Source organism: Anomaloglossus baeobatrachus, chromosome 4 (genome assembly GCF_048569485.1).
Source record: "Anomaloglossus baeobatrachus isolate aAnoBae1 chromosome 4, aAnoBae1.hap1, whole genome shotgun sequence".
Classification (NCBI taxonomy): Eukaryota; Metazoa; Chordata; class Amphibia; order Anura; family Aromobatidae; genus Anomaloglossus; species Anomaloglossus baeobatrachus.
This window is the reverse complement of record NC_134356.1, coordinates 669,433,642-669,458,403: the sequence shown is the minus strand read 5'-3', so window position 1 is coordinate 669,458,403 and position 24,762 is coordinate 669,433,642. Positions and strand designations below refer to the sequence as shown.

Below are 24,762 nucleotides of genomic sequence, written 5' to 3'. Positions count from 1 at the left end.
AGTCAACCACAAGTGTAAGGGGAGGGGAATGGACCCTAGTGTAGGTAGTAGTGGAACCAGTTGGGTTCTGTCTTCGGTTGTAACAAGTAATATGGTGGGACAGATAAGATCCTGGCTCGGTTGAGAGTTCCAGAAATCTAATGGTTCATTCCTGAGCACTTGGGTCATTTCTTTAAACTGACGCAATCATCTGACACCCCACCTCCTTGTTAGGCCCTGTCTCTTTAGCAGTCCGTTAGTCTCAACACTCTATTGTGGGTGATTTATGGTTGGCACATGGGAGCTCGGGAACCATTACTCCATTATTCATTTTGACATCCCTGAATTGTTTTTTTACTCACGTTGATCGCATCAAAGACAGTTCTGTGATTGACAATTGGCGGGAGCGCTCTCTGCTGTCTATAGCAGTGTAATATATAATTTAATGTCCCAGCAGTAGAATGGTCCTCTAAGGAAGATGTCTGGTGTATTTTCAGCTGTCTAACCAGAGCAAAGCCTACAGTAGTCTATTCCTAGCTGTTTGTAACAGACCACAGAAGTCTCACGTATGTTGAAATTTAATATCGGCTTGCAGTCTAGCGTGTGTTCATATTCTAACGGACCATCGTGGGTTGTGGTGGCTTCATTTGTTGGTTGTCCACATGAGCAGTGTAGTACAGATGTCTGGAGCATACTCCTCCAGGAGGACTATAGCTGTCCATATGTGTAACATTCAGTGTGGCTTTCCATGATGGCTGTCCATTATAAAGTGGTGGTTTTCCCATATGGGTTTGGCAAGAAGAGTGTCCTTAATTCTTGAAGTAGCCTATCATAGGGAGGTGATAATTCACTGTTAATAGAAGGCTTTTGTCATCTTTCTATACTGGACTTGATCTAAAAGATGGTGTCTTCTTTTATAGAGAAGGGGGGACACTTGAGTGGTTTAACGGGTCCCGATTCATCACGAAACTCTTGAAAAATTGTTTTGTGAACCACCTACTTTATCCACTTGTTTTGCAACTATAGAGCAAAAAGATAACTAGTAAACCTAAACTAATCATATATGGATTAAAAAAACATACAAAGTCAAAGGTGCAAGTGCATAAAATATATAAATGTATACTTAAAAAAAAAAACTGACAAAGATGTACACTCCAAACACAAAGGTTATGGCAGGATCAGCAGTCCTACATGAACAAAAATGTGTATATGTAGTAGTATATAATGACCTTGCCTATAGGGTGGCAGATTAGGGCATTTGTGTGGATATGTTGTCTCTTCTCTTAATGCATAGCTAATAAAACTTTATCTATGTAAAAGGGATATTCCAGATGCTAGTGAGAATCTTGATAACTTCCCTATTTTTTATATATATATATATATATATATATATATATATATATATATATTATATATATATATATATTTTACTATATGGGAGTCTAAAACTAAAATGACTTGTGGGACTGGAATGTATTCGAAGAAAGTTTTGCAAATGTCAAGGTGCACTTGATGACTTGGTCTAAAAATTCAGGAAAAGGCAAAATGGCAAGACTGGGTTAAAAACAATCATACCTATAAAAAATGAGCATTGTTAGAAAAATGCTGTGCGATCTATAGCGGTCCTTGTGTCCCACAATAGATGGCAGTGACTCTTGTGTGGCTCAATAGGAATTTTTGGGTTCTATGGAGGGAGGGGGCACTAGCTGTCCAAATCAGCCCTAATCTAGGAAGGTGCTGTCTCTGCACCTGTCAGTCTCTAATGCAGACATTGTGTGCTCTCGTCTTGGTTGCGTGCTCTGCATTCTATGCCGGTCTGTCGCCTTCTGTGTGCTTCTAGGTGCACTCTAGCTGTCTTTCTGGCTGCTGTCTCTGGTGCTGTCTCTGCAGGGAGGGAGCGATGGAGGCAAAGGAGGAGTTATCCAGAGGCTGGAGAGAGTAAGACACTGAGATAAGCAGAGGGAGGGATAGCCTGACGGAGAGGGAGAGCAGATGCAGAGCTAGAGAACCATCCACAGGCAAGATCTGTTCAGATTGTCTCAGGTAAGGGCTGACTACGATGGAATGTACTAGTATGTGGGCACATCGGTGGCTTCTTCAGACTTGTCATCTTTTGGTTTAAATTGTAACCTCCTGGACTTCTTTCATTGTCATGTTATCTTGATCAATGTGTTGGCACTATATAGATGCTTGCAATCCTTTTTGGCTTGCCCGTTGACCTAATTAAGTAGTAACTCGTGGTGTTGGGTGTAACTGGCAGTCAAATCTGCCAGGCATTCAAGCGTTTGTACGTTTCACTATGCCAGTGTTTACCATCAAGGAAGAGTTGGCTACGTGATGGAGATTGCAAGGAGCTCTCGATATGCAACTGGGTTGCCCTATAATGACAGTGACTTGCATTGAGGTGACTATGACCTGCATTTTGTGTGCCATGATGGACAGCGCCTGGGTGGAGAAGATGGCATGGATGCTGAGCATCACTGCTCAAGTGACATTGATGGGCAGCTACTTGATGGAAGTGTCATCGACTAGTATACATGATTTTACTGGAGATCTCGGTGTGGATAGAAGTCACCCTGATGTTGGGTATTGCCTAAGCATCCATAGTTTCTTGTGTTGGGTTTATGTGCCAGATATGTAGAAACGCATGTGTTGGCTATGGCATGATAATGACTTGCAAATATTTGCATGTGGTGGCCTCAAAGTCATGGATGGCTGACATCATGGAATGACCAGTCCTAGGGAACCTCCAAAAACTAGGTGTATGGTAAAGATGACTGAACTATTGACTTGTGTTGGGCTCTCTGGAAGGGCCTAGCTGTCAAAAGCACCATCTGTCTTTCACCCTCCCCTGTTATAGCTAACTTTTTGGAAAACCTCTCAAATGCTCCTGCATGATATTAATATTTTAGTTCTCAATGTAGTAGGAGCTCAGAGTACCACTTGCTCTCATGTATTACGTGAAAGCTGCCAGCTATGTCAGCTTGGATGACATTGGCCGGAAGTCTTAAAGATTAGGTGACACAAGCCATACATTTTTCGGACAGGGTGACGGCTGTCGATGTATTGGGGTTTGGGTTACTACTGCTGGAGGTGGCTGCAGGGCTTGGAATCTGTCCCACCGGCCGTCAGAATTTCATCTTGTCGGTGAAGGAGTTGGATGTAATGAGAACAGTGAAATGTGGAATGGCGGGATAGTTTCTTGTTGTGTTTAGTAGTTCGGGAGTATTTAATTATAGGTGGCGCTGGTCCAAGGAGTCTATTAATAATTCAATTGTAAACACAGCTGGTAACTATCAATGTGTGAGGCTGCGGTCATAGGACCAGCAATGCAGCGAGATCCATCCCATGAGCATATGCAGTTGGGATACTCTGTAGATATTCGACATCCCATTTAAAAAGGAGACACACGTGGCCTTTAACAATTAAGAGATGGTCTTCAGATGACCTTGTTTCTGCTGAATAATCCTGTATATTGTTGGTCATTAGCAAAATTTTTTTGGCTAAATTTTAAAACCTTCACTTGTTTAAATTCTTTATTCCTGGTTGGTGCAAATAGGTCTGCATATAGGCCATCAAGTCCAGAAAGTACATCCTAATCTAAGGGAGACATCCTTCCATAGATCTCTCAAATCTGAGAGAATCCCATACCCACCACCTAATTTACTATGGTGGCATAAGTGTCCCCTTTATATAACCTCACCCCTTTAACTTCCTACCCAAACGGAGAATCGAAAATGGATGAATCTGTTATCAAAACATTGATTGCAGGCTGTCATGCAAGTTTATGAATATTTGGTCCTGAAGTTTAGTGTCCCCTGAAATACCAGGAGTTGCACAAATTCAAAAGTTGTGCACAACATGAAGTAGTCAAAGACCACTCATGTGCTATTACTGACTTCAATATATCCGGACCCCCTGTGTGTTCTTGATGGCATGATATGGATGGTGGTGTCTTGGAGTACTCCAGTGGCTGTTGGTTTCATGGTAGATGACGCTCTTCCATATGGGGTTAACCCTCATGTCTCGAAAGGTAGAGCCACAAATGCATGTGGTTTGCAAGAGGTGGAATTGTTTTTTTAGAAGCACACGTACCCATAGTTTAATTGGTGTGCACAATCCACTTCTTCAAAACAGATTTGTGTAGTCCATGAGCCTCAGAACATGTTCTTTGGATCAGACAAATCTACCGGTGTGAAACATGGCTAACATATTGTATACTCTAGCTCTCCACCCAAGTTTCATCTGTCTTAATTCTTGGCAATAGATTAGGGCATACATTTTAAAGCCAATGAAAGGAGGTAAGATGCTTGTCTATGGGGAGGAGGGCCATGAGCATCCACCAGTAGGTTTGAGCAGTAAAACATGCAGGGCCTCTGTCCAGTAGCCACACTGATGGTCTGTAGTTGCTAGATTAGATGCCTGTGACCCATCTCCTGCCTGTCCCGGTAAGAGGGTCACATGGTCTGGTCAGATGGAGATTTTGAAGATCCTAGTCCAGGATCATCTACCAGGTTTCTAGTCCTCACACTTGTGGGTTGCAAGGTTAGTCTTCCTAAAAATCATAAATACCCCTGACATTCCAATGAACTTGGTTATAGTTGGAACTGACACCCTGTCAAGCCTTCCCTGGGGTGGCGGTGTTTTTCCTCTTCTCCTGCTCTTCCGTGCTGTCTCTCCTCCCCTCACTCTTCTTGCTCCCTGTCCAGCTATTTCATTAGCCACGTAGGGGACCTGCTACGCCTCCTCTATTAGTGATGCATTTGCAGAGGCCTCACTTTGACAGCTTGCAGCTCATATATTCACATCTGCAGCCTACAACACAACGCAGATCCCCCTCCTAATACAGTGTTGGTGTGGAATCCATCCAAAGGTCTTGTCTTGAGTGTCTCGTGTATTGACAGGCCTTGCTGTTATCTGTGAAGGATTTCCTGCTCTTTAACAAGCTGCTGTTTTCTATCATCTCACTAATTGCCTTATGTCTACTTCAACGTTGAGCAACAGTAGGCCATAATGACTTGCCAGCTTCTGCATTTATAAAAGTTAACATCCCTGCCCAGATCTTGACATGGACATGATTGACCAAAGGGAGACTACTGCTCTTAAAATGATTTTGAGGGTGTTGGAAATCAATGCAAAAAAATTAACCCACTATGTGATAATTTGATTTTAAAGCTGTCCTGCACGTAGGTGCCGGAAGCGCTGATTTAGGAGTGGTACAGTTCCCATGACTTTACGTAAGGGTTGACCCTGCTTCGTTGGAGGAACCAAAGATTCCTTGGCGCAAAAAAAAAACGGAGTAGTCCTGACAGTCTTCAGTTTCACCTCTGGACTTCTCAGGAATGGAGGATGGCTTTCCAAGTCAAGGGAGTGGGTCTTGCCTAATCTGCTCCCTTGCGTTTTGTGGAGACCATGCCAGGGCATTCCTAGATGTAAGCTGTCTCCTGCATGTTCTTCTACCCTGAAACTGATATGGAAATGAATTATCCAAGTATCAATATCCATGCCTTACTAGATAAAATCTCAATGATGCCTTTTGACTCTTGTAATAAAGGAAAATAAGTGGTCTTGCTCCTCCTGACTTGTGTGGTGCATTTTTAATGGTTGCCCACCACCCTCCGTATATATTCCCATAATTGAATGGAAGCTTTCTTGGTGACTGCTTCTCCATTTTGATAGCTCCTGAAATCTTTACTTGCATGTAAATGACAATCCCAAACGACAAGGTCTTTACACTCCGCGGGCAGTGAGGCGTATACGGCGTTGGTGTGTGGGTATATATGCATGTTTATTGAAACGTTATCCGTGAGCTGGACCAAAATAGACAAGAGACAGCTGCAGGATATGTATTGCTCCCGTCTTTCCATTTAGCCCCCCCCCACCAGCTGAAGCTGACAGTAAAAACATTCAAGGTTGGCTGGGGGATAACCTGGGTCAGTACTTGTCAGAAATCGCACACCGTAAAATGACCACAATTTAGGAACATCAAGGGAAGACTTGGCAGGATACCGAGGAACGTACATGCCTATAATATATAGTAGGTTGCACACCATTGTGTTAATGTATATGCTCATCTAAAACAGATCATACAAGGGATATTTCAGCTGAACCATAGTTCATCCATGCATTGTGAACCATTAGCCTTAGACACAGGGCTGTAAGGTCATGGCAGGAGACCCACTCAAACCAGGAATTGTGGTCCCTATGCGGACAGTGCCATAGTGGTTAAGAAAAAAACATAGCTCTTGGTGGTAAATGAAGATGGCAGCTATTCATTCTGGAATCTAGTGCACACCAGCAGAAAAACTTGCAGGACCCTGGTCCAGTAGCCACATTAATGTTTATAGTTGCCTGACCATAGGCCTGTGACCCTTCTCCTTCTCCTTCTGTCTCGGTACGAGGGTTGCAAGGGTCTGGTTGACTACTAAGATGCTCCTGGATTAGGGTCTTAATCTATTTTTGCTCAACTTGATCTACCAGGTTTCTATCCTTAAACTTGCTTTTTTATGCAGAGCGCAGCAGCTGATGACCAGCTCATCTTCACTGCTGTGCTCCACACTTGCAGATGCCACTTGACTGACACTGGGGGTGGCTACATGGACTTTAGTGCTCAGGGTAACTGTCCCTATGTAATTATTCACCACAATCTTAACACTACACTGGTTCCTCAAACTGTTTGTAACATGCCAGCTCAACTTGACAACTTTTGATGCTTAAGTCTTCTGAATGTAGTTTCTCGACTCCTTAGATGGTCAGTGTTCAAGGAAAGGATGATTTGAGTACAATTTCACCCTATGCAATCCATCTACGAAAGATAAGCTGCTGCCAGAGGGTGTTTAATACCCTCACTCTGCTTTTATAGAAAGTGCATATTCAGCTGACATCTTGGGAACTAAACCCTGTCCTGTAGCTCATCGATCACAAGAATGCTCCGCAGATCATGGTGGTGCTCCCATAGGTTTGAGGGGGGGAAAGAACTTCAAAGTCACTAAAATGAATGAGCAGACCCAGATGCTCTGGCAACTGGAACTCCCACTAGGTCGATACTGTCCAGTTCACTCTGGGTGACATAATAGACCTTAGATTATGTTGGCTATCAGGTCGTAAATTTACCACACTGCTAAGGATCCATGTTGCAATGTATCAATCATGAGGTCTTTCCTTTGGATTCCTACCATAGTGATTCCCCCTATGGAATTTGTCTGTATACATGTGAGAAGGCGTACACTCGTGTCACCTGCCATGGTGGAGAACCTAGCACTAGACACCATCTATAAAGTCTTTGGCTCAAATGTCCATTCAACATATCGTGCTAAATCCACATAATGTTTCATGATGGTGGAAATTTTTGCATTTCTTCTGGCCCTCAAACAAAACACCCCCAGCTTTCACCAGTCCTGTGTGATAAGAGAGGCCCCCTACATTCTCCGCCCTTAGCTTCTCACTCCCTCCGCTCTTCGTAAACCTGCTGTAGCTACGTTTCACACAGCTACGACAGAACCACGTACAATCGCAGAATTCCTGGAAGTAAGGGTCACAAACTAGAGAAAATACTCCCAAAAACAAAAATTGAGGCTAAAAAGGTTGTAGCTAAAGGTTTAAGCATGGGAACAGCTGACAGGCCTTTTAGCCTTTTGTCTCCTCATGTTGTAAGTTGTGGTTTTAGCAGGTTGTCCATCTTTCTCGCTCTCGTTTTTAGTCGTCTGTTTTTTTTTTCCTTTATCTCCTCACGACAAATTTTCCTTATCTCTCAGCCACTCATGATGTTTGTAAACTGTCAGCTCTCCAAATCTTTAACTTTTTTTTCCCCTGTCTATTTTGTAACATGACTGACTCTTGTTAATGTAAAAATTATTTTATTTTCTTTTAATCCTCAGGTACTTTTCAGTGAGGACCAGTCATGCAGTTCTTGTCTCTTACAGTGTTTGGTTTCTGCACCCTCTCTCTCCTCTTGCCTCATGTGCTCGGCCAAAGTGAGTCGGAACTTTTGGTCACCACCCGTTCAGGTAAAGTGAGGGGTACCCGGCTCAGTGTCCTCTCCAGCCATGTCGCTGGATTTCTGGGGATTCCATTCGCGGAGCCTCCTGTTGACACACTAAGATTTCGACGGACAGAACCAAAAAAGCCATGGAGTGATGTCTTTGATGCCACCAGCTATCCTAATGCCTGTTACCAATACTTTGACACCTTGTATCCTGGCTTCTCTGGGATAGAAATGTGGAATCCAAATCGTCCAATGAGTGAGGACTGTCTGTACCTTAACGTTTGGGTCCCTTACCCACGCCCCACTAACGCAACTGTCATGGTCTGGATCTATGGTGGTGGCTTCTACAGTGGTTCTTCTTCCCTTGATGTCTATGATGGTCGTTATCTATGTCACACAGAAAATGTCATAGTGGTTAGCATGAACTACCGAGTTGGAGCATTTGGTTTCTTGACCCTGACACCAGGAAGTGCAGATGCTCCAGGGAATGTGGGCTTATTTGACCAACGCCTGGCACTTCAGTGGGTCCAAGATAACATAGTATTTTTTGGTGGCGACCCTAGGACAGTCACTATCTTTGGAGAAAGTGCAGGAGGTGCCTCTGTTGGCATGCATGTACTCTCTCCAGGTAGCCATCATTTGTTCTCCAAAGCTGTACTGCAGAGTGGCTCTCCAAACACACCATGGGCAACAGTCACACACCAAGAAAGTCGGCGCCGGGCTGAAGAGTTGGGAAAGCTTCTCAACTGTAAACTGGGTAATGACACAGAGCTGCTAATCTGCCTCCGGACAAATGCACCACAGAAACTGATTGACAATGAATTTTCTGTCCTTCCGGCACCAAGTGTCTTCCGTTTTGCCTTTGTTCCTGTGGCCGATGGAGACTTTTTCCCAGATGCCCCTGAAACACTAATAAATATGGGCAGTTTTAAGCCATGCCCATTGATCGTAGGCGTTAACCAGAACGAAGGCTCCTACTTCCTACTCTACGGCGCACCTGGTTTCAGCAAGAACAATGAAAGCTTGATCACTCGGGAGGAGTTCCTTGGTGGAGTGAGAATGAGCGTCCCTCAAGCCAATGACATTGCTCTGGAAGCAGTGGTGATGCAATATACAGACTGGGCAGATGAGCATGAGCCACTCAAAAACCGAGAAGCTATGGACCAAATAGTTGGAGACCACAATGTCATTTGTCCCATGGTTCACTTTGCTGGAAAGGTCTCAGAGTTTGGGAACAAGGTATACGCTTATTACTTTGACCACAGAGCATCCAATATCGCCTGGCCACAATGGATGGGTGTTCCACACGGGTATGAGATTGAGTTCGTCTTTGGTCTTCCTCTTGAGCCAAAACTTAACTACACCAAACAAGAGGCAGAACTGAGTCGGCGCATGATGCGTTACTGGGCCAACTTTGCACGGACTGGGTAAGTACAGTAAATGTGAATCATGTTTCAATTGAATGGTGGTTTTTAATTCTTAATTGCTCTGCTAGGGATCCTAATGAGAACACTAATGGCCGCACATCAAAATGGCCTCTGTACACCGCAACGGAGCAAAGCTATTTGGCACTGAACAACAAGCCCTACCAGAACATGCAAGGACTAAGGGTACAGACATGCACCTTCTGGAACCGTTTCCTGCCCAAGCTCCTGAACATCACAGGTATGCTGGACCTTATGTCTATGCTACACAAAGTCGAAATTTGTAATGAGTGACCACTTAAGCCTTTTGTTTGCCAATATGTTTTGAGGGAACTTGCTAAATGGTGCCATCTAGACTTGGCATAGTCAGTGACCAAAACTTGGATGACAACACCATAATGTAGACACTCTACTGTTGTCAGTTGTGCCTATCTAGTCTCAGTCTTCCTAGACCTGAGATCTAGCCAAAACAATCACTGATCTTGGGGAGACCAGCCAAAGAAAAACACTGTCGGCAGCCAACAAAGGCGCTCAACACAGTGAATTCCTAGGTGCATTGCCCCCTGGCTAGGTCCTTCCTGGAGGGATATCTGGCTTTTTCCATGTCGAGACTCCTAACAAAGGCTCCACAGACCTTTGATTTGTAGACCTGAGACCTCTCAGTTGAGGTATGAGCATGCTAGGTCTCTGCCCATTTCTCGTCAATAGTGTCTTGCCTATCTAATCACAGGCAGTATACAACTTGCATTAATACAAATCCTGGCCTAAATCAACAGATTCTGGGAATAAAGGTCTTAATGTATATATTGCCAGTTTTCTTTGTAGTCTTAAGGCTACTTTACACACTGCGATATCGGTCCCGATATCGCTAGTGTGGGTACCCGCCCCATCTGTTGCGCGACACGGGCAAATCGCTGCCCGTGCCGCACAACATCGCCCACACCTGTCACACATACCTGCCCGGCGACGTCGCTGTGACCGGCGAACCGCCTCCTTTCTAAGGGGGCGGTCCGTGCGACGTCAGAGCGGCCGCCCAATAGCAGCGGAGGGGCAGAGATGAGCGGGACTTAACATCCCGCCCACCTCCTTCCTTCCGCATAGCGGCCGGGAGGCAGGTAAGGAGAGGTTCCTCGTTCCTGCGGCGTCACACATACCGATGTGTGCTGCCGCAGGAGCGACGAACTACATCGTTACTGCTGCAGTAACGATAATCGAGAATGGACCCCCATGTCACCGATGAGCGATTTTTGCAACGATGCGAAATCGCTCATCGGTGTCACACGCAGCAACATCGCTAATGCGGCCGGATGTGCGTCACAAATTCCGTGACCACCCCCCCCAACGACTCCGCATTAGCGATGTCGCAGCGTGTAAAGCCCCCTTTAGGCAAGTTTAACAGTGGCAATTTAGTCCCAGGGAATAAGACCTGCTTTTTGCCTTAGTAGATATTTTTTGGTGGATCCCACCAATTTTTGTTTCATAGAATCGAATGGCAAGCTGTATATACTCTTGTATTCAGTGTGTCAATGCTGTTTATCTTGTCTCCAGCAATATGGTAATCCAAAAATTTCTATTCACTGTTTTTGTTTTGTTTTTTTAAACAAATATGCAATTTTTATATAAAATTTTCAAGTGTGTGTGTGTGTGTGTGTGTGTATATATTGCGTTACTTCACATTTTTAGGCAGACTTTTATGGTGTGCAAATTGTTGGCATGGCTTCTTTCTGCATTCCTGTAATAACACCTATCTGCTCTCCTAAGCTTATGGCTGCTTGGCCTGCTTTTCTTAATGCACTACTTCATGGTTTGCTTTTGAGAGCGTTCTGCTCATACACAAGATATTAGACGGTGGCTCAGGTGTCTATATGCGATGGAGGCAGCTACTATAGGGCCCAACGCACTTTGTGGTGAGGCTTATATTTCCAAGCTCTAACGGGATGGCATAGACTGAGGGTTCGGGGGCAACTTGGAGGACCTATGTCTTCGTAAATAAGTGGTGGTGGCTTTTGTCTTTTCCCTTGATTCAGGTGGTTTCCTCTGTTCCTGCACCTCTTCCTTCTTGTGATATGGCCTCAACTTGCCTTTTCTATATAAACCTAGTCTCGTTAGCCAATTGGATGTGGTCCTCAACTCCTTTCGGGGGTGTTCTCGAATACCACCCACTTGGCTAATTACCTGTGTGCAAATAGTGTTTTGTCAGGATTTTGGAGGCACAGGAACAAAGGAGGTCGTGGAATGTAAGCCGCCAAAGCGGAGAGCCAAAACTACGGTAAGTGACGGGTCCTCTGAGATTGGCCTGTTAACCCCTAAAATGATCCATTATCTTCAACAGATTAGTCAGTCTGTGGAACCTATTCTTGCCAGAACCTAGCTTTAGTTTCTGACATCAGATTCATTTTACATGACCGCCAACTCTCTAATCTTAAACATGTGCTCCGGCCTCGGAAACTGTTCTAATTCTATAACTTTATTCCAAGATATTTTAGGAATCCTTTAACAGATGGGATCGGGTAGAGTCCAGGGATGGTATCACTCCTGGAGTACCCATTAGCCCATGGTCTGACTATCACTGTTAAAGGGGAAATTTCCCTTCTTTCCCAATGCCCAACCCCCCCCCCCCCCCCCCAAGTAAATATTACTCTTTAGGATGACTGTAGGATACCAAAAGGTTCAATAATGATGCTCTTGCTCATGCTTTATACTGCAGCTCTGCTTTTTCAGTAAATTATAGCAATCATTAGTAGGAGGGGGAATGTTAGCTATTACACTGTACATGTATTTACTGAGGGTACCCTCACTATGGGGGGTAATATATAAAAAAAATCCTCTACCATCTCAAACCCTCTTGATTTCACACTTTTACCTGGAGAGAAAAAAATTAAACTATCCTGTACCAGTGCCCTTCAAACTGTGCCACAGCTCCCATGATGTTGGAGAAAGGCCTCCTGTGAAGCCACAATCAGCACCAGCTTCCTTCTCCCCACCTTTGGACAAAACAGGAAGTTATGTCTGCGGCTGCACTCACTTCCTGTTTTGTTATCAACAGGAAGTGAGTGCAGCTGCAGTGATCACTTCCTGTTTGCTCGTTTTGTCCCAAGGTGGTGAAAGCGGCACTAATTGGACCTGGGCCTTGCATGTCATCCCAAGGTCGCTTAAGCACTGACGCCCTGAGCTGCAGCAGTGGTGCAGGAGGGAAGTATAGGCTTTTTCTACCTGGGAGATGCATATAGAATCAGAAGGGCTTGTCCCAGTATTGGACAACCTCTTAAACATTTTGTGCATGCATTGCAGATTTGTGTAGGGAGGGTTTTTTTTTTTTTTGGGGCGGGGTTTTGCACAGGTCTTCCTGATGGCAGCAACGTGACTGAGGATCCTGAAGTTTTCTGCAGAGCTTATTTTTGGCTTCTACATTTAAATTTTCAGCATGTGAATTTTTGCAAAGGTTTTGCTGCAGATTTCACTCATACGAATCTGCACCAAGACTGCTCCTGCTTAACAGCTTCACCCCCCCCCCCCCTTCCTCTTTGCATTCAGTGCAGAAATTTCTGCACTTTTTGGCAATGTGTGCACATGCCATACTGCCTTTTTACAGGGATTGAAAACTCTTCTTTGTATACAGAAGGCCTTTTGTATCTTGGACATTGTTCACAAAATTTTCTAAATCTGTTGGTGGCCTTTTATTGTGGCGCACCTGTGCTGTAAGGCAGATTGTCTTTGCAAAGAAGTGCTCACTAATACAGATTTAGACAATATTTAACAAACCTTGTGTACATAGAAAGTCTTAGATCTTTGAGCTCAGCTAATGGGATCCTAAAGTGTAATCTTTCAGGTGTCTTTTTGCCATTTCCAATTTTTTTTTTTTAAGACCTGTTAAACTGCTGTCTTGTGTAAAACAGGCAGTTGTGAATATCTAATTTTGCGTGTTCTCTGATCTGACATTTGACTTTCTCCCTCCCTTATAGCGACGACCACCCACTGCTCAGGAGCTTCTCGCTGCAGCCTATGCGCAGCAATGGTCACCCTGTATTTGCTAGTAGTGCAGTTTACAAAGGGAACACTGTGAAGTCTCCCCTTCAATGGACTGCCTCTAGCCCCCATCACAGCAACAAGAAATGCCTCAAGCAGATATACCCCTGCATGCTTCATCTGTTTGGTGTCTGTCATTCATTTATTTCTTTTATGCATTCAATAAAATTTTAGCTGCTTTTATGCTTTTAACCATTTTCGGCTTAATTTATTTTTTATTTTTTTTTGTTTTAACCATTTAACTTTCCTAAAATGACTAAATGCACTGATTTGACTTGTTCATCAATTTGCATGTGTATTAACCCCTTGTACAGTCATGCATGGCTAATTGACAGCACCACCTAGTGGTTGGTGAAGTGCGTTTATTAATCATTTGTAGGACCCTGCTCCAGTGACTTTCCATGGTCCAGTAGCCACTGACTACCAGACCCTGCAAATTTCCTCCTGGGTGCTAGTATGCTGTTAGTTTGTTAGGCTTCTGAGCCTGGCATACTAACCTGATGAAGCTCCAGGGAGGCCAGCTTGGTCCTGCAAAATTTTTTTTTTTTTTTTTTTTTTTTTTTTTTTTATGCCCTTTGATGCATGTCCTAAACTTGTTTTCATCTTTCCTTACACTAGTATCCCAATATTCTACATCCCCCCCCCCCCCCTCTCCCCTTGTCCTCAAATTACAACATATTCTAATAGGACACCCATGGCCATTTTTATATAGCTGTCATAGGAAACATGGCTGGATGACTGTCTCCCTGTAAGATCTGTGGGTCCTGCTCATTCACCTTGCAACCCTTATCTAGCATGAGGTTAAAGCTGACAACTCAACAACTTCATGATTGTCTTCAAAGTTCTCCACAAAAATCTGATTACCATGGTGGGACATTTTTGGTCTTTGGCATTGACTCGGAGATTTGAAGACTAGTTGCTAAGGGCCATAATTGTTTGGTTGCTAGGGATGCAACACCAAACCAGAGGCTGTAGTCGTTGCGCCATGTCTAATCTCTGCCTGCACTAGTATCAGATTTTTCTCGAACGTGTCCTAGTAGGTAAATGTCTGAGGCTTTAGTAAGTTAAGTCTTCAGTCCCTTTCATGTGCTCTAAGTATGCCATTGGGTATGAGGACTGTAGAGTTCAATGGGCCCCAGGGCAAAATTTGAACAGGGTGGGGCCCTCTCCATTCCCCCCCCCCACCCGGGTACAGGATAATACCACTGACCTTGACTCTGAATCTCAACACCCATCTTTCCCATACAGATATCCCAATATTGAACCTCTCGTAGTTATCCATATATTATAATGCACCCCCATAGTCATTCATATAGCTTAATGTACCCCATAGTCCTCAATGTAATATACTGACTGTAGCCCAGTCCTGCATATAGTATTATGCCACCCCATATTCCTCCACATAGTAGCATACTGTCCCCAAACAACTTTAATGCACACACCCCTCCATAGTCCTCTGCCCACTGATTAAATACCGTACATACTTCTCATTTTCCCCCTGCTGCTCCGGTCACCTCAACATGACCACTATTATGCCTCTCTGGACATCTCGGCGCGGTAGAAACATCTTGCTGTGCTGACACATTAGATCGTAGACACAGTGGAAGAATGATGGGGGGGGTATCGCACCGCTCACTCCAACTAAAAGTGCAATCCTTATTGGGGGGGCGACTGGCCCCATAGCGCTCACATGGCCTGCCACCATTGGCTGAGTTCCTCGGTCGCTGAACTGTGCCACTCCTGGTAGATCTGATATCACAGTGGAGGGTCCAAGTGGCGATGTCACATACTCCTGGTAATGCCACAAGGTTTTGTGATGGGGGGTGGGGGGGTGTTAATAAAGGGGAGGGGGAAAATGAGTCAGTGTTGGGATGTTCGTCTTCGGCAGGGCCGGGCCCTGTTGAAGGTCCCCAGGAGTTCCCACCCCCCCCCCCCCCCCCCTTTAGCGCCCAAGCTAGTGCTGGTTCCTCGGTATGTTGCTCCCCCACCTCTCCAAACGAGAGTTTGGTTTCTCTGCTGTGGTGTAGTGTTTTCCTCCTGCTGCTACTTCCCTACATTGGAATTCTCTTTCCCTGAGGAAGGAGACAGATGGGTCTCCAAAACACGTTGGAATTATCTAAATAAAAGAAAAATATTAATTTACATCCTTGCTCGTGGTTTCCTAGCGCGGTTTTTAAACCCATTTTTCCTCCAGTCTACACTTTGATATCCTCTACATTGGAATTGGTGAGTTGAAATCCTGAGTTTTCAAGACAGGAGAAAACTAGATCTTCAATCTTTTCCAGTGAGCAGGTGACCTGAATCCTGATGGGAAAACTCATGGTGTTCTAGAAGCTTCCAGACGCAAACATGTCACTGAGCTCCTGGACAATTTTCACACTTTCTTAAGGCTAATAGCAGTCCATTTGCCATTGACCTTGAAAGTCATGGTGGCCTAGGGACTGATACCCTGCCAGTTTATAACTGGCCCGTCCAGACGTTTCACCAGTTACCTCAGGACAGGGCAATCTCCATATTGCACGCCTCACTTCACCTCACACTGACTTCAACTGACACTCTCTAAATTTACTTCACATCTAAGCTACTCACCTTTTCTCCTAGGTCACACACTGTGTGTGTGTGTGTGTGTGTGTGTGTGTGTGTGTTGCAAAAGAAGACTTGTTGCAAACCTCGCAGTGTGAGAGCCATTGACTTAATCCCCAGTTTTTAACTGTGATAAATACTACAGTATATAAAGTGGGTTTGTTGTTTTGTTTGCATGCAACACTGTCAGCTGGCCTAATAAAGGAAAAAAGCTATCGATGTGACTTTCTCTTTTGACTATCTTAAATTGTCCTGATAACACGTTATTGTCCACTGAACACACCTGTGGATTTGCAGGCTTTTAATCACTAGGCAGTTAATCGGTGAAGCAAAGCTGGCACAGGATTTCAGAAATATCACACTTTGCCAGATGTAGGAGAGGCATTCAGATGTTGAAGAAAATGCAGTGTGTACAAGACCATAGTAATCTGTCATCATAGCTAGTGATGGGCAAACCCAAACTGTGCAACGTTTTAGCACTATCCCAAACACAAGCTTTCCTGGCAAGCTCGTATTACAGTTCAGGTTCAGGGCCTGTTAAAACAAGCACATTATTAAAAAAAATTAAATAACGATTATCCTTACCGGTCCCATGATGCATCCTGCAGACCGCTATCTCTTGACTGCGTCTGCTTCCAGGTCCGATCACTTCCATGTGTATCGCAGAAAGACAGTAGAAAGTATGGCACTCACCAGTTTACTTTGCTGTGCAGGATCTTGTTTATTAAACAACGGCGGTTACATGTGCGGAGAGGGCTGGTGGGGAGAGGGAGTGTACGCTGTGGCAGACGACGGCCGTTTCGCACCTGTCCGGTGCTTCAGCCCTCTCCGCACATGTAACCGCCGTTGTTTAATAAACAAGATCCTGCACAGCAAAGTAAACTGGTGAGTGCCATACTTTCTACTGTCTTTCTGCGTTACTTGCTAATTTGGATATAGGCACCCCAGTGCTTGCTTTCAGCTCCAGTATATAAGACTTTCCTCTGCATTGAATGGAATGCCTGGCTTTATGTTAAGCAGTGCCCTGGAACCCTTCTCACATTCCTGAATGACTTCCATGTGTATTCACTGCACTGCTTGTCACCTGGCAATCTTCGGCTGTTTTGTCAGGGTTCACCTGAGTCTATGAGCCATTAACTCGATTTGAACTTTGAATGTCACTGAGTTTCGGTCTTGCATCATTATCACCCGGCACGGCGCCTACTCTCCTGATAGGAGCGCCTCAGCTGCACAAAAAGACATGCAGCCGGCCCACTGCTATCAGTGTCAGGCCATGCCGGGTGATTTAATGCGAGACTCTGACAAGGCATATGCAAGTGGAATCTTACCCTCAGTGTCAGCCTGCTTCTCACTCTGTATAGATGCTTGTCTGTGCGGAGTGATGAAGCAGAGCTGACATTGCTCTCCCTGTGGACTACAGCTGACTAAGTATCTTTATATATTTTTTTTGTGTGTGTATAATATATATTGGAGTCTTGGTGTTTCTTTTCTGTATTTTAACTTGTTTATATTCATGGTGGACATGTCTAATTTGGCATAACACCATGAATTTTGGGCTTAGTACCAGCTGAGAATACAAAGGTGGTATTAACTTCTTATTACCCAGTGAGCCACCTGGCCCCAGGGCTGCAGGATGAAGCACCTGGAAATGGAGCTAAGAAATGCGCCATTTCCAGGGGTGGCTACAGTTTTTAGCATGGGGGGGGTACAGTACACTTGGGCCTTACCATGCTGAGAATCCCAGCCCCCAGCTGCCTGGTTTTATCTGACTGAGCAAAATACAGCAGAAGCCCACAGCTATATATTTTATATATATATTATATTTCCTGTATTTTGATTGCCGGGCAAATGGGGATGATAGCCCGTAGCCGTCCACTTACCTGCCCTGAGAATTAAACACTGCAAAGTGCTGTCATTATTTTAATTAGTGTAAAAATAAATGTGTGAGGAACCAACAGACAAATTCACAGATGCTGTCCTACAAAATGGGTGTCTGTGATTAGCTGTTGGAGTAACCTTGGATCTTTAAAGCCCAAGTTCAGGGTTTGGACACAAGGCGTGTTATCTGCGGCCTTGACCTTTACAAAATGTTCTGGCGAGGTTCCTGATCCTGATCCTGAACATCAGGGGGTTTGCCCATTACTTGGTCTTTTCTGTACAGAAAACTGACATTGTCGCTGTCAGAGGGAACATCCTCGTGTGACGGGAACAAGTAGATGTGCCTTATACTCCATGACGGTTCCCCACCCCCACTAGTATACTTGCCAGATGCAAAGGAGGTGCATTTATTACCAGGCATGCCAACTGACGTCCAAGGCAGTCCAAAAAGTGTTGTTTAATACAAACCTCAGATTCACTCATCTCGAATTGTGATCTGTTAGGTTGGACTATTGTAAGCTGCTCACATATCCTTCTAGTCTACAATAGTCACTTATTAGCTGAACTATAGCAAGTTTTAGCAGCAATACATGGGAATAATATTTATATGGCACCAACGTATTCCACAGCACTTTAGAATTCAGAGTGGACATGTACAATGAGACAGACAACAAATTTCCAACAGATACCTAGAGGAGTGAGGGCCCTGCTTGTAAGCTTACAGTCTGAGGAAATAGAGGAGGCCTAAAAGGTGAATTGCGGGGGAAACGTGTTATATATGGGCCAGCCATCAATTTAATAGGGGATTCAAAACCAGCTGCGTGGACCGGTTGCCGGAATTTATACAGAGTAAAAAAAGGTACATGAAGAGGAATGCAACCAGAAGATACAGGAGAGAAGAATTGAAAGTAATTTTTATGAAGGGCAGCATGGGACTAGATTAGAAGAGGGAGGTGGTGATAGGCTAGTGTAAAGATGTGGTGGGTTTTTTAGGTCCCGCTTAGAGGTGTGGATGTTGGGAATTATTCAAATTGTTCTTGGTAGTGTGTTCCAGAGAATTGGAGCAGCTCGTGAGAAATCTTAAAGACTGGAGTGGGAAGTTTGAGTTATTGAGGATGTTGGTCTTAGGTTGTTAGCAGAATGGAGGGCACGAGTAGGTAATAGATGAGGGAGGAGATGTAGGGCGGTGCAGAACTGTGGAGAGGAAAGGTAGGTGATGGACAGAGATGAGGGAGGAGGAAACCAGCTGAATGGACCGGTCTCCAGCCAGAATTTATACATACAGCATGTAAAAAAAAAAAAAGTACAGTGGAACCTTGGTTAACGAGAACAATCCGTTCTGGGACTGTGCTTGTTAACCAAGTTACTTGTTCAGCAAAGCAAGATTTCCCATAGGAAATCATTACAATGCAGACAATTTGTTCCACAACCTGTTAAATGTCCCATCCTCGTGCCCTATTGTGCCATTCCACACAAGTACAAACATGCAGAAACACACACATGCTCACCTTACCTTCTGTTCCCTCGCCTGCGTCATGGAACTTCGCCCGTACAGGCTGTGTATCTAGTAACCATCACGACCGATGCCGGAGCTTTCACTTTCGCTGCCTTTGACTAGCGGCTGACAGGGGAAGTTCCTCCCTCGTTGCGATGGTTACTGGATACACCTCCTGTAGCGGCGAACTAAAAGAGCCATGAGGCTGGTGATGGAAGGGAGCGGTAGGTAAGGTGAGCATATGTGTACCTTCCGTTCCATCTCTGGCCTCATGATTCTTGTAGTTCGCCACTACAGGATGTGTATCGGCAAGCCTTGCGACGAGGGTGGACCTTCCCCTGTCAACCGCTACTCAAAGGCAGTGTGCTGGCTAAACAGAGGCAAGCGGCTCCTGCCTTTTGACGTCAGCGCGCTGGGAGCGGAAAGTCCAGAATTGGTCATGTTGGTTACCTGATACACATCCTGTACGGGCGAACTACAAGTTCCAGGAAGCCGTTGAGGGAACGGAAGGAAAGGTGAGTATAATACGTGTTTGTGTAGACTGCAAGAGCGGGTTAGAGCGTGGTGGATCTACGGACCCGGAAGTGTGTGCGGTGAGTATTTTTCTCGTACAGCAAAGCTTTCTCGTAAACAGAGTTACAAATTTACAGCAAGCTTTGCTCGTTCAGCGAATTACTCGCTAACTGGGTTACTCGTTAAGCGAGGTTCCACTGTACATGAAGAGGAATGCAACCAGAAGTTACAGGGGACAAGAATTAGAAGTAAATTTTATGAAGGGGACTAGATTAGATCAGGGCAGTGAGGTGATAGGCTAGTCTAAAGAAATATGATTTTTAGGGCCCTCTTAAAGGTGTGGATGTTGAGAATTAATCAGATTGTTCTTGGTAGTGTGTTCCAGAGCATAGGCGCAGCTCGTGGGAAATCTTGACTGGAGTGGGAGGTTTGAATTATTGAGGATGTCAGTCTTGGGTCATTAGCAGAAGGGAGGGCACGGGTAGGTGATAGAGATGAGGGAGGAGATGTAGGGCGGTGCAGAACTGTGGAGAACTTTGTGAGTGATAAGTTTATATTGGACTCTGTAATGCATGGGTAACCAGTGCAATGACTGGCACAGAGCAGAGGCATAAGTGAAGCGGTTGAAGAGGAAAATGATCCTGGCTGCGGTATTCAGCATGGATTGAAGAGGGAAGAGTATAGTAACCGGGAGACCAATTAGTCAAGAATTACAGTAATCCAGGCAAGAATGAAAGAGTGACGGTGAGAGTTTTTGCAGAGTCAATGGTAAGAAAAGGTAAATTTATAGAGGTTTTTAAGGTGGTGACATGAGCGAGTGATTGGATGTGGGAAACGAAGGAGAGATTGGAGTCAAATAAATTACCAAGACAGCGGGCGTGCTGCTGGGGCGAGATGGGACATGTACACGATTACACCTGAATGCATGTCGTTCTTGATGTCAATTTAACTCACTTCTTTCAGGAACATTTTGCAGACTACTTGGTTCCTTGATGCGTGAATACTACATGCTGGGTTTATTGATGTTGATTACCTAGAACTATTCAATTAGTTGTCACGAGTCAATGGTGAACCTAAGACTTTCTGGGAAATCTCCAAGAAAAAAAATACTCTGGTTCCTTTTTTTTTTACTTGCCTTCAGGTTTGTTATTGCTGACAAACACTGGAATCGTACTTGGTACAAAGAAGTTTCTCACTATTAGAACTGGTTGACAAATAGTCTGATGGCCAATATAAAAGTGATACACAAATTTTGGCAAAACTTGCATTTGAGTAGGAACCTAGTATGTTACTGAAATTATACGCTGTCTCTACAGGGCAGAATAAATATGTTGTAAAAATTAAAGAATAAAAAAAAAAGTTGAATATTGGGTAAATCCAAGAAGTGCAGGAAGGGGTTAGAGCAGGGGTTGGGAACCGATGGCTTGCGAGGCAGATGTGGCTCTTTTGATGGCCGCATCTGGCTCGCAGACAAATCTTCCAGTTTGTAAGAAGTACTTTTTCTTTCCCCCAAAACTGGGGGGAAAAAAATAGGGGTGTGTCTTTCAAACCGCATATGGTTTAACGGGGAGTTAGTGGTGGTGCACAGTTGGCGACACTGCGGACAAGTGGGGTGTCGTGTCGGCGAGCGCCAATGATCTCTACGCTGCTATCAACCTCCGACAGTTGACTAGACCAATTTTAAGAAAATGGCCATGGAGGCGGCGCATGCGCAGATAGGACTCCGCGGCCATTTTCTTGAAGTCTATCGTGTCGATCTACACACACCCACACCCCCACATGGCCGTTTTCTTGAAGTTGGATTCGTCAACTGCGGGAGATTCAAGGCAGCACACCAGCAGATTAATCACACCCACAAACGTCACACCTCAGGTGTCCACAGCAGTATTGCCGACCATACGTGCACTCACCCTGCTAAGTCGTGAAACGTCCTCTGTGCCTACAGCATCGCCTACCCTGCCTCCTGCCGCTCCACCACTGCCGCTTTCCCCTGGTGAGTATGGTTCTCACAGAATTATATTTTAAAATAGGAGGTGTTCATGGCTCTCGCAGCCAAAAAATAGTTCCTGACCCCTGGGTCAGAGAGAACAAGAAAATAAAAAAAAACAAAACAAAAACACCCTCTTCCCTACCCCATAATCTCACCCAAATAACTGAGCACAGCTGATGGCTTGGTCACGCTGGCCTGGTTTTCTTCACAGCATGGATTATATCTGGTCTTCGGAACCTTCAAGGCCTTACAATACCCTGATATTGCGAGAGGTTTATTGCAATGTCATATGCATTGGGCCATGACATCATAAGGCCTAGTAGATGGTGAAAAAACAACGGGGAATATAATGTGAAGACCAGTGGCCTATGAATAGAGACTGAATGGAATGACCAAGCTTGGAGCTGGTGAGGGACGAGGAGGAGTCGGTGGAGGCCTTAGTCCATTGGGTATGTTGGCAATATGTGGCCATTGGATGGAAGCCTTGAAAACTGTCTCCTAACAAATGGTATCTGTGTGTACTTTTTTGAGGGGGGGAAGGAGGTGAAATTTAAGGCAATTTTGAAGTGATTTTGCCTTCTCTTGTGACAACCTAACTTTCTGAGAAGCCTATTTGGTGGTGCACTCCATGCTTATTTTGGATTTGGGGGATTTTTAGCTTTTCTGTTTCTTATGCTGTTTTACCCTCTTTCCCATTTCCTACACCCCCATTCCCACCCATACAGATAACATTGATGAAGCTGAGCGCCAGTGGAAGGTGGAGTTCCATCGCTGGAGCGCCTACATGATGCGATGGAAGAACCAGTTTGACCATTACAGCAAGCAGGAGCGCTGCAGCGAGCTGTGACCTCACCGAACCAACACTTTTGCTCTTCTAGCAAACAAACAAATATTACAATAAAAAAGTGACCACATCACTGCTCCGATTCTGCAGCGAGAGTCCGGGGGGAGGATACTAGTGTCCTTGCCGCCTCCTTTTGTGATGTCTTAAGGAGCAAGACCCACATTAAGACATTAACACTGTATCTCACACACGTGTCACGTGATTGTTCCCGTTCCTTGTATGTACTGTACGTCTCCTGAAGTCTACACACCCCCCTTTATTCTGCGTGGTGGGGGGGGCATGTCCCTGTATGATGCTGTGACCCCCTCCCCTTGTCCGCATGTCCATCTGTATATAGTGTTTGATGATATAAAGATATAAATATATATAATATAAACATATTTCTAATATATACTGTATATGGAGGGAGATTTATGTGTAAACTTTATTTGTGATGCTGTGAACGTTGTCCCCTCTACCAGGGGCCCGAATTCTGGGGTGCCTGGCAGGAGAGGGCACACGTACCCCCATCCTATAGAATATACTCTACTGCAATATTCACCAGTCTCATAAGCTATTTGCTTTTACCATATGCACATACAATGGTACTGCTGCCTGTGTTAAAGGGGAAGTTCCCTTTTAATTTTGCCCTTAACACTAGAAGTCCCAGAGAGGGGTCATTTAACATTTCTACCATTGGAACCCTATGGAGCTCGAAATTCCTGGGACATCTAGTGTTAATCCTTAGCCATAATCCTCATGATATGCTCTAGTCTTATTCTGGGCAACCTTCTAGTACTTATATTGCTCAGCCTTATGAGTTTTAGCCAAAGTGGACTTCCCCTTTAAATCGCACCATTCTTTGTGGGTTCCTGCAGAAAGCCATAGGTTCTTTTAGATCTGCTGCAAGCCATATGTCACTTATGGTCTAACCCAACCTTTTATGCACTTAAATCCCTCACTATGATAGGAAAAATTTAAGAACTGTGGATCTGGGGCTACGAGGGGACTAAAAGTCCCAGCATTGCTGTATGTGCATTTCCACTGTGTTATATGTACATGAAATTTTTATTTTGTTACGGTCAGTATTTTTATGATTACACAAAATCCGTATAAGATAGTTAGCGGTATCTTTTAAAATGATGGTGGTCCGGTGAATGTACTCTCATAACATCCAATCATATCTTGGCATTCATGCTCCAGCATGTAAGAATCTTGACATTTCACCAAATTTAAAGGGGAATTCCATAGAAATGTTTACAATTCCCTATGATGGCATAGTGGGTCCATAATGATCAAGAGATCACCCCCCCCAGCTTCTTCAGCACTGTCATTACTCAAATATCACTTTAAATTAAACACCTGAAGATACGTGCCAGCTCCAGCTTTCTAAAGAGGTGTAGATGGGTTCTATCTCTGTAACAGGCCACAGATGTCTTCTTCCGATCTTTGAAAGCTTTTCACGGCACACAACTCTTCCTCATCCTTGTAGTTGTCTCACATTGAGGTTTCTTATTAGTTACATACATGTTTTTAATGTTTCCCCTTTTTAGTTTCTTATAAAAATTGATCAGACTTGAGAGGAACGCGAGAGGTTTCTCTGCCAGCTGCTCTCTTGAGGGACCTTCACATAGCACCACACTTCTTCTCCCTCACCGTCTCTTGCTCTTGTCTACAGGTTCTTCTAGAAAGAGCCCTCCTAGGTTGGTCTTCCTGGCTGGCTCGCCAATTGTTAGAGAAAGAGAATACCTTCCTTGTAGACAGGACTAGGTGGGCAAGGGACAATACATTCAACTGGAATTGCCCTTTTATTCAAAATATGCACCAATATACTCACAACCATGACTGTGATATTGACTGTTGGACCCTAATTTTGCCCAAATATGAAAACATAACCAGTAATAAAATGTTCAAAATCTGACTGGATGCTGAGGGTTTGTTCTGCTGGAAAAAATAAATAAATTGGGTTGTTTGTGATCTTTTGGGAGGTTTCTGTAATGTTCCATGTGAATTTCCTACCGTCAGTAATAATATATTTATAAGATGTGCAGTATTATATTACAGATG

The 24,762-nt window shown here is 44.4% G+C and overlaps 1 protein-coding gene and 1 long non-coding RNA gene across 2 annotated transcripts; both read left to right on the top strand.

The window, feature by feature from the left end:
- Positions 1-1,907: 1,907 nt before the first annotated feature.
- ACHE (acetylcholinesterase (Yt blood group)) lies at positions 1,908-24,613 on the top strand. Its single transcript, XM_075346664.1, has 4 exons — positions 1,908-2,022; positions 7,857-9,390; positions 9,459-9,628; positions 22,598-24,613. The coding sequence occupies exons 2-4, from the start codon at positions 7,880-7,882 to the stop codon at positions 22,717-22,719; spliced, it is 1,803 nt and encodes a 600-aa protein (XP_075202779.1). The 5' UTR covers positions 1,908-2,022; positions 7,857-7,879; the 3' UTR covers positions 22,720-24,613.
- LOC142302086 (uncharacterized) lies at positions 9,784-13,605 on the top strand. Its single transcript, XR_012752927.1, has 2 exons — positions 9,784-11,656; positions 13,350-13,605. It is a non-coding gene; the product is annotated as an uncharacterized LOC142302086 (long non-coding RNA).
- Positions 24,614-24,762: the final 149 nt, after the last annotated feature.

Excerpts from the sequence above, each read along its gene's own strand:
- ACHE (XM_075346664.1), top strand. The coding sequence starts at position 7,880 with ATGCAGTTCTTGTCTCTTACAGTGTTTGGTTTCTGCACCCTCTCTCTC. Across the intron at positions 9,391-9,458 it reads GCCAACTTTGCACGGACTGG|GGATCCTAATGAGAACACTA; the intron begins GTAAGTACAGTA and ends TTGCTCTGCTAG. Across the intron at positions 9,629-22,597 it reads CAAGCTCCTGAACATCACAG|ATAACATTGATGAAGCTGAG; the intron begins GTATGCTGGACC and ends CCACCCATACAG.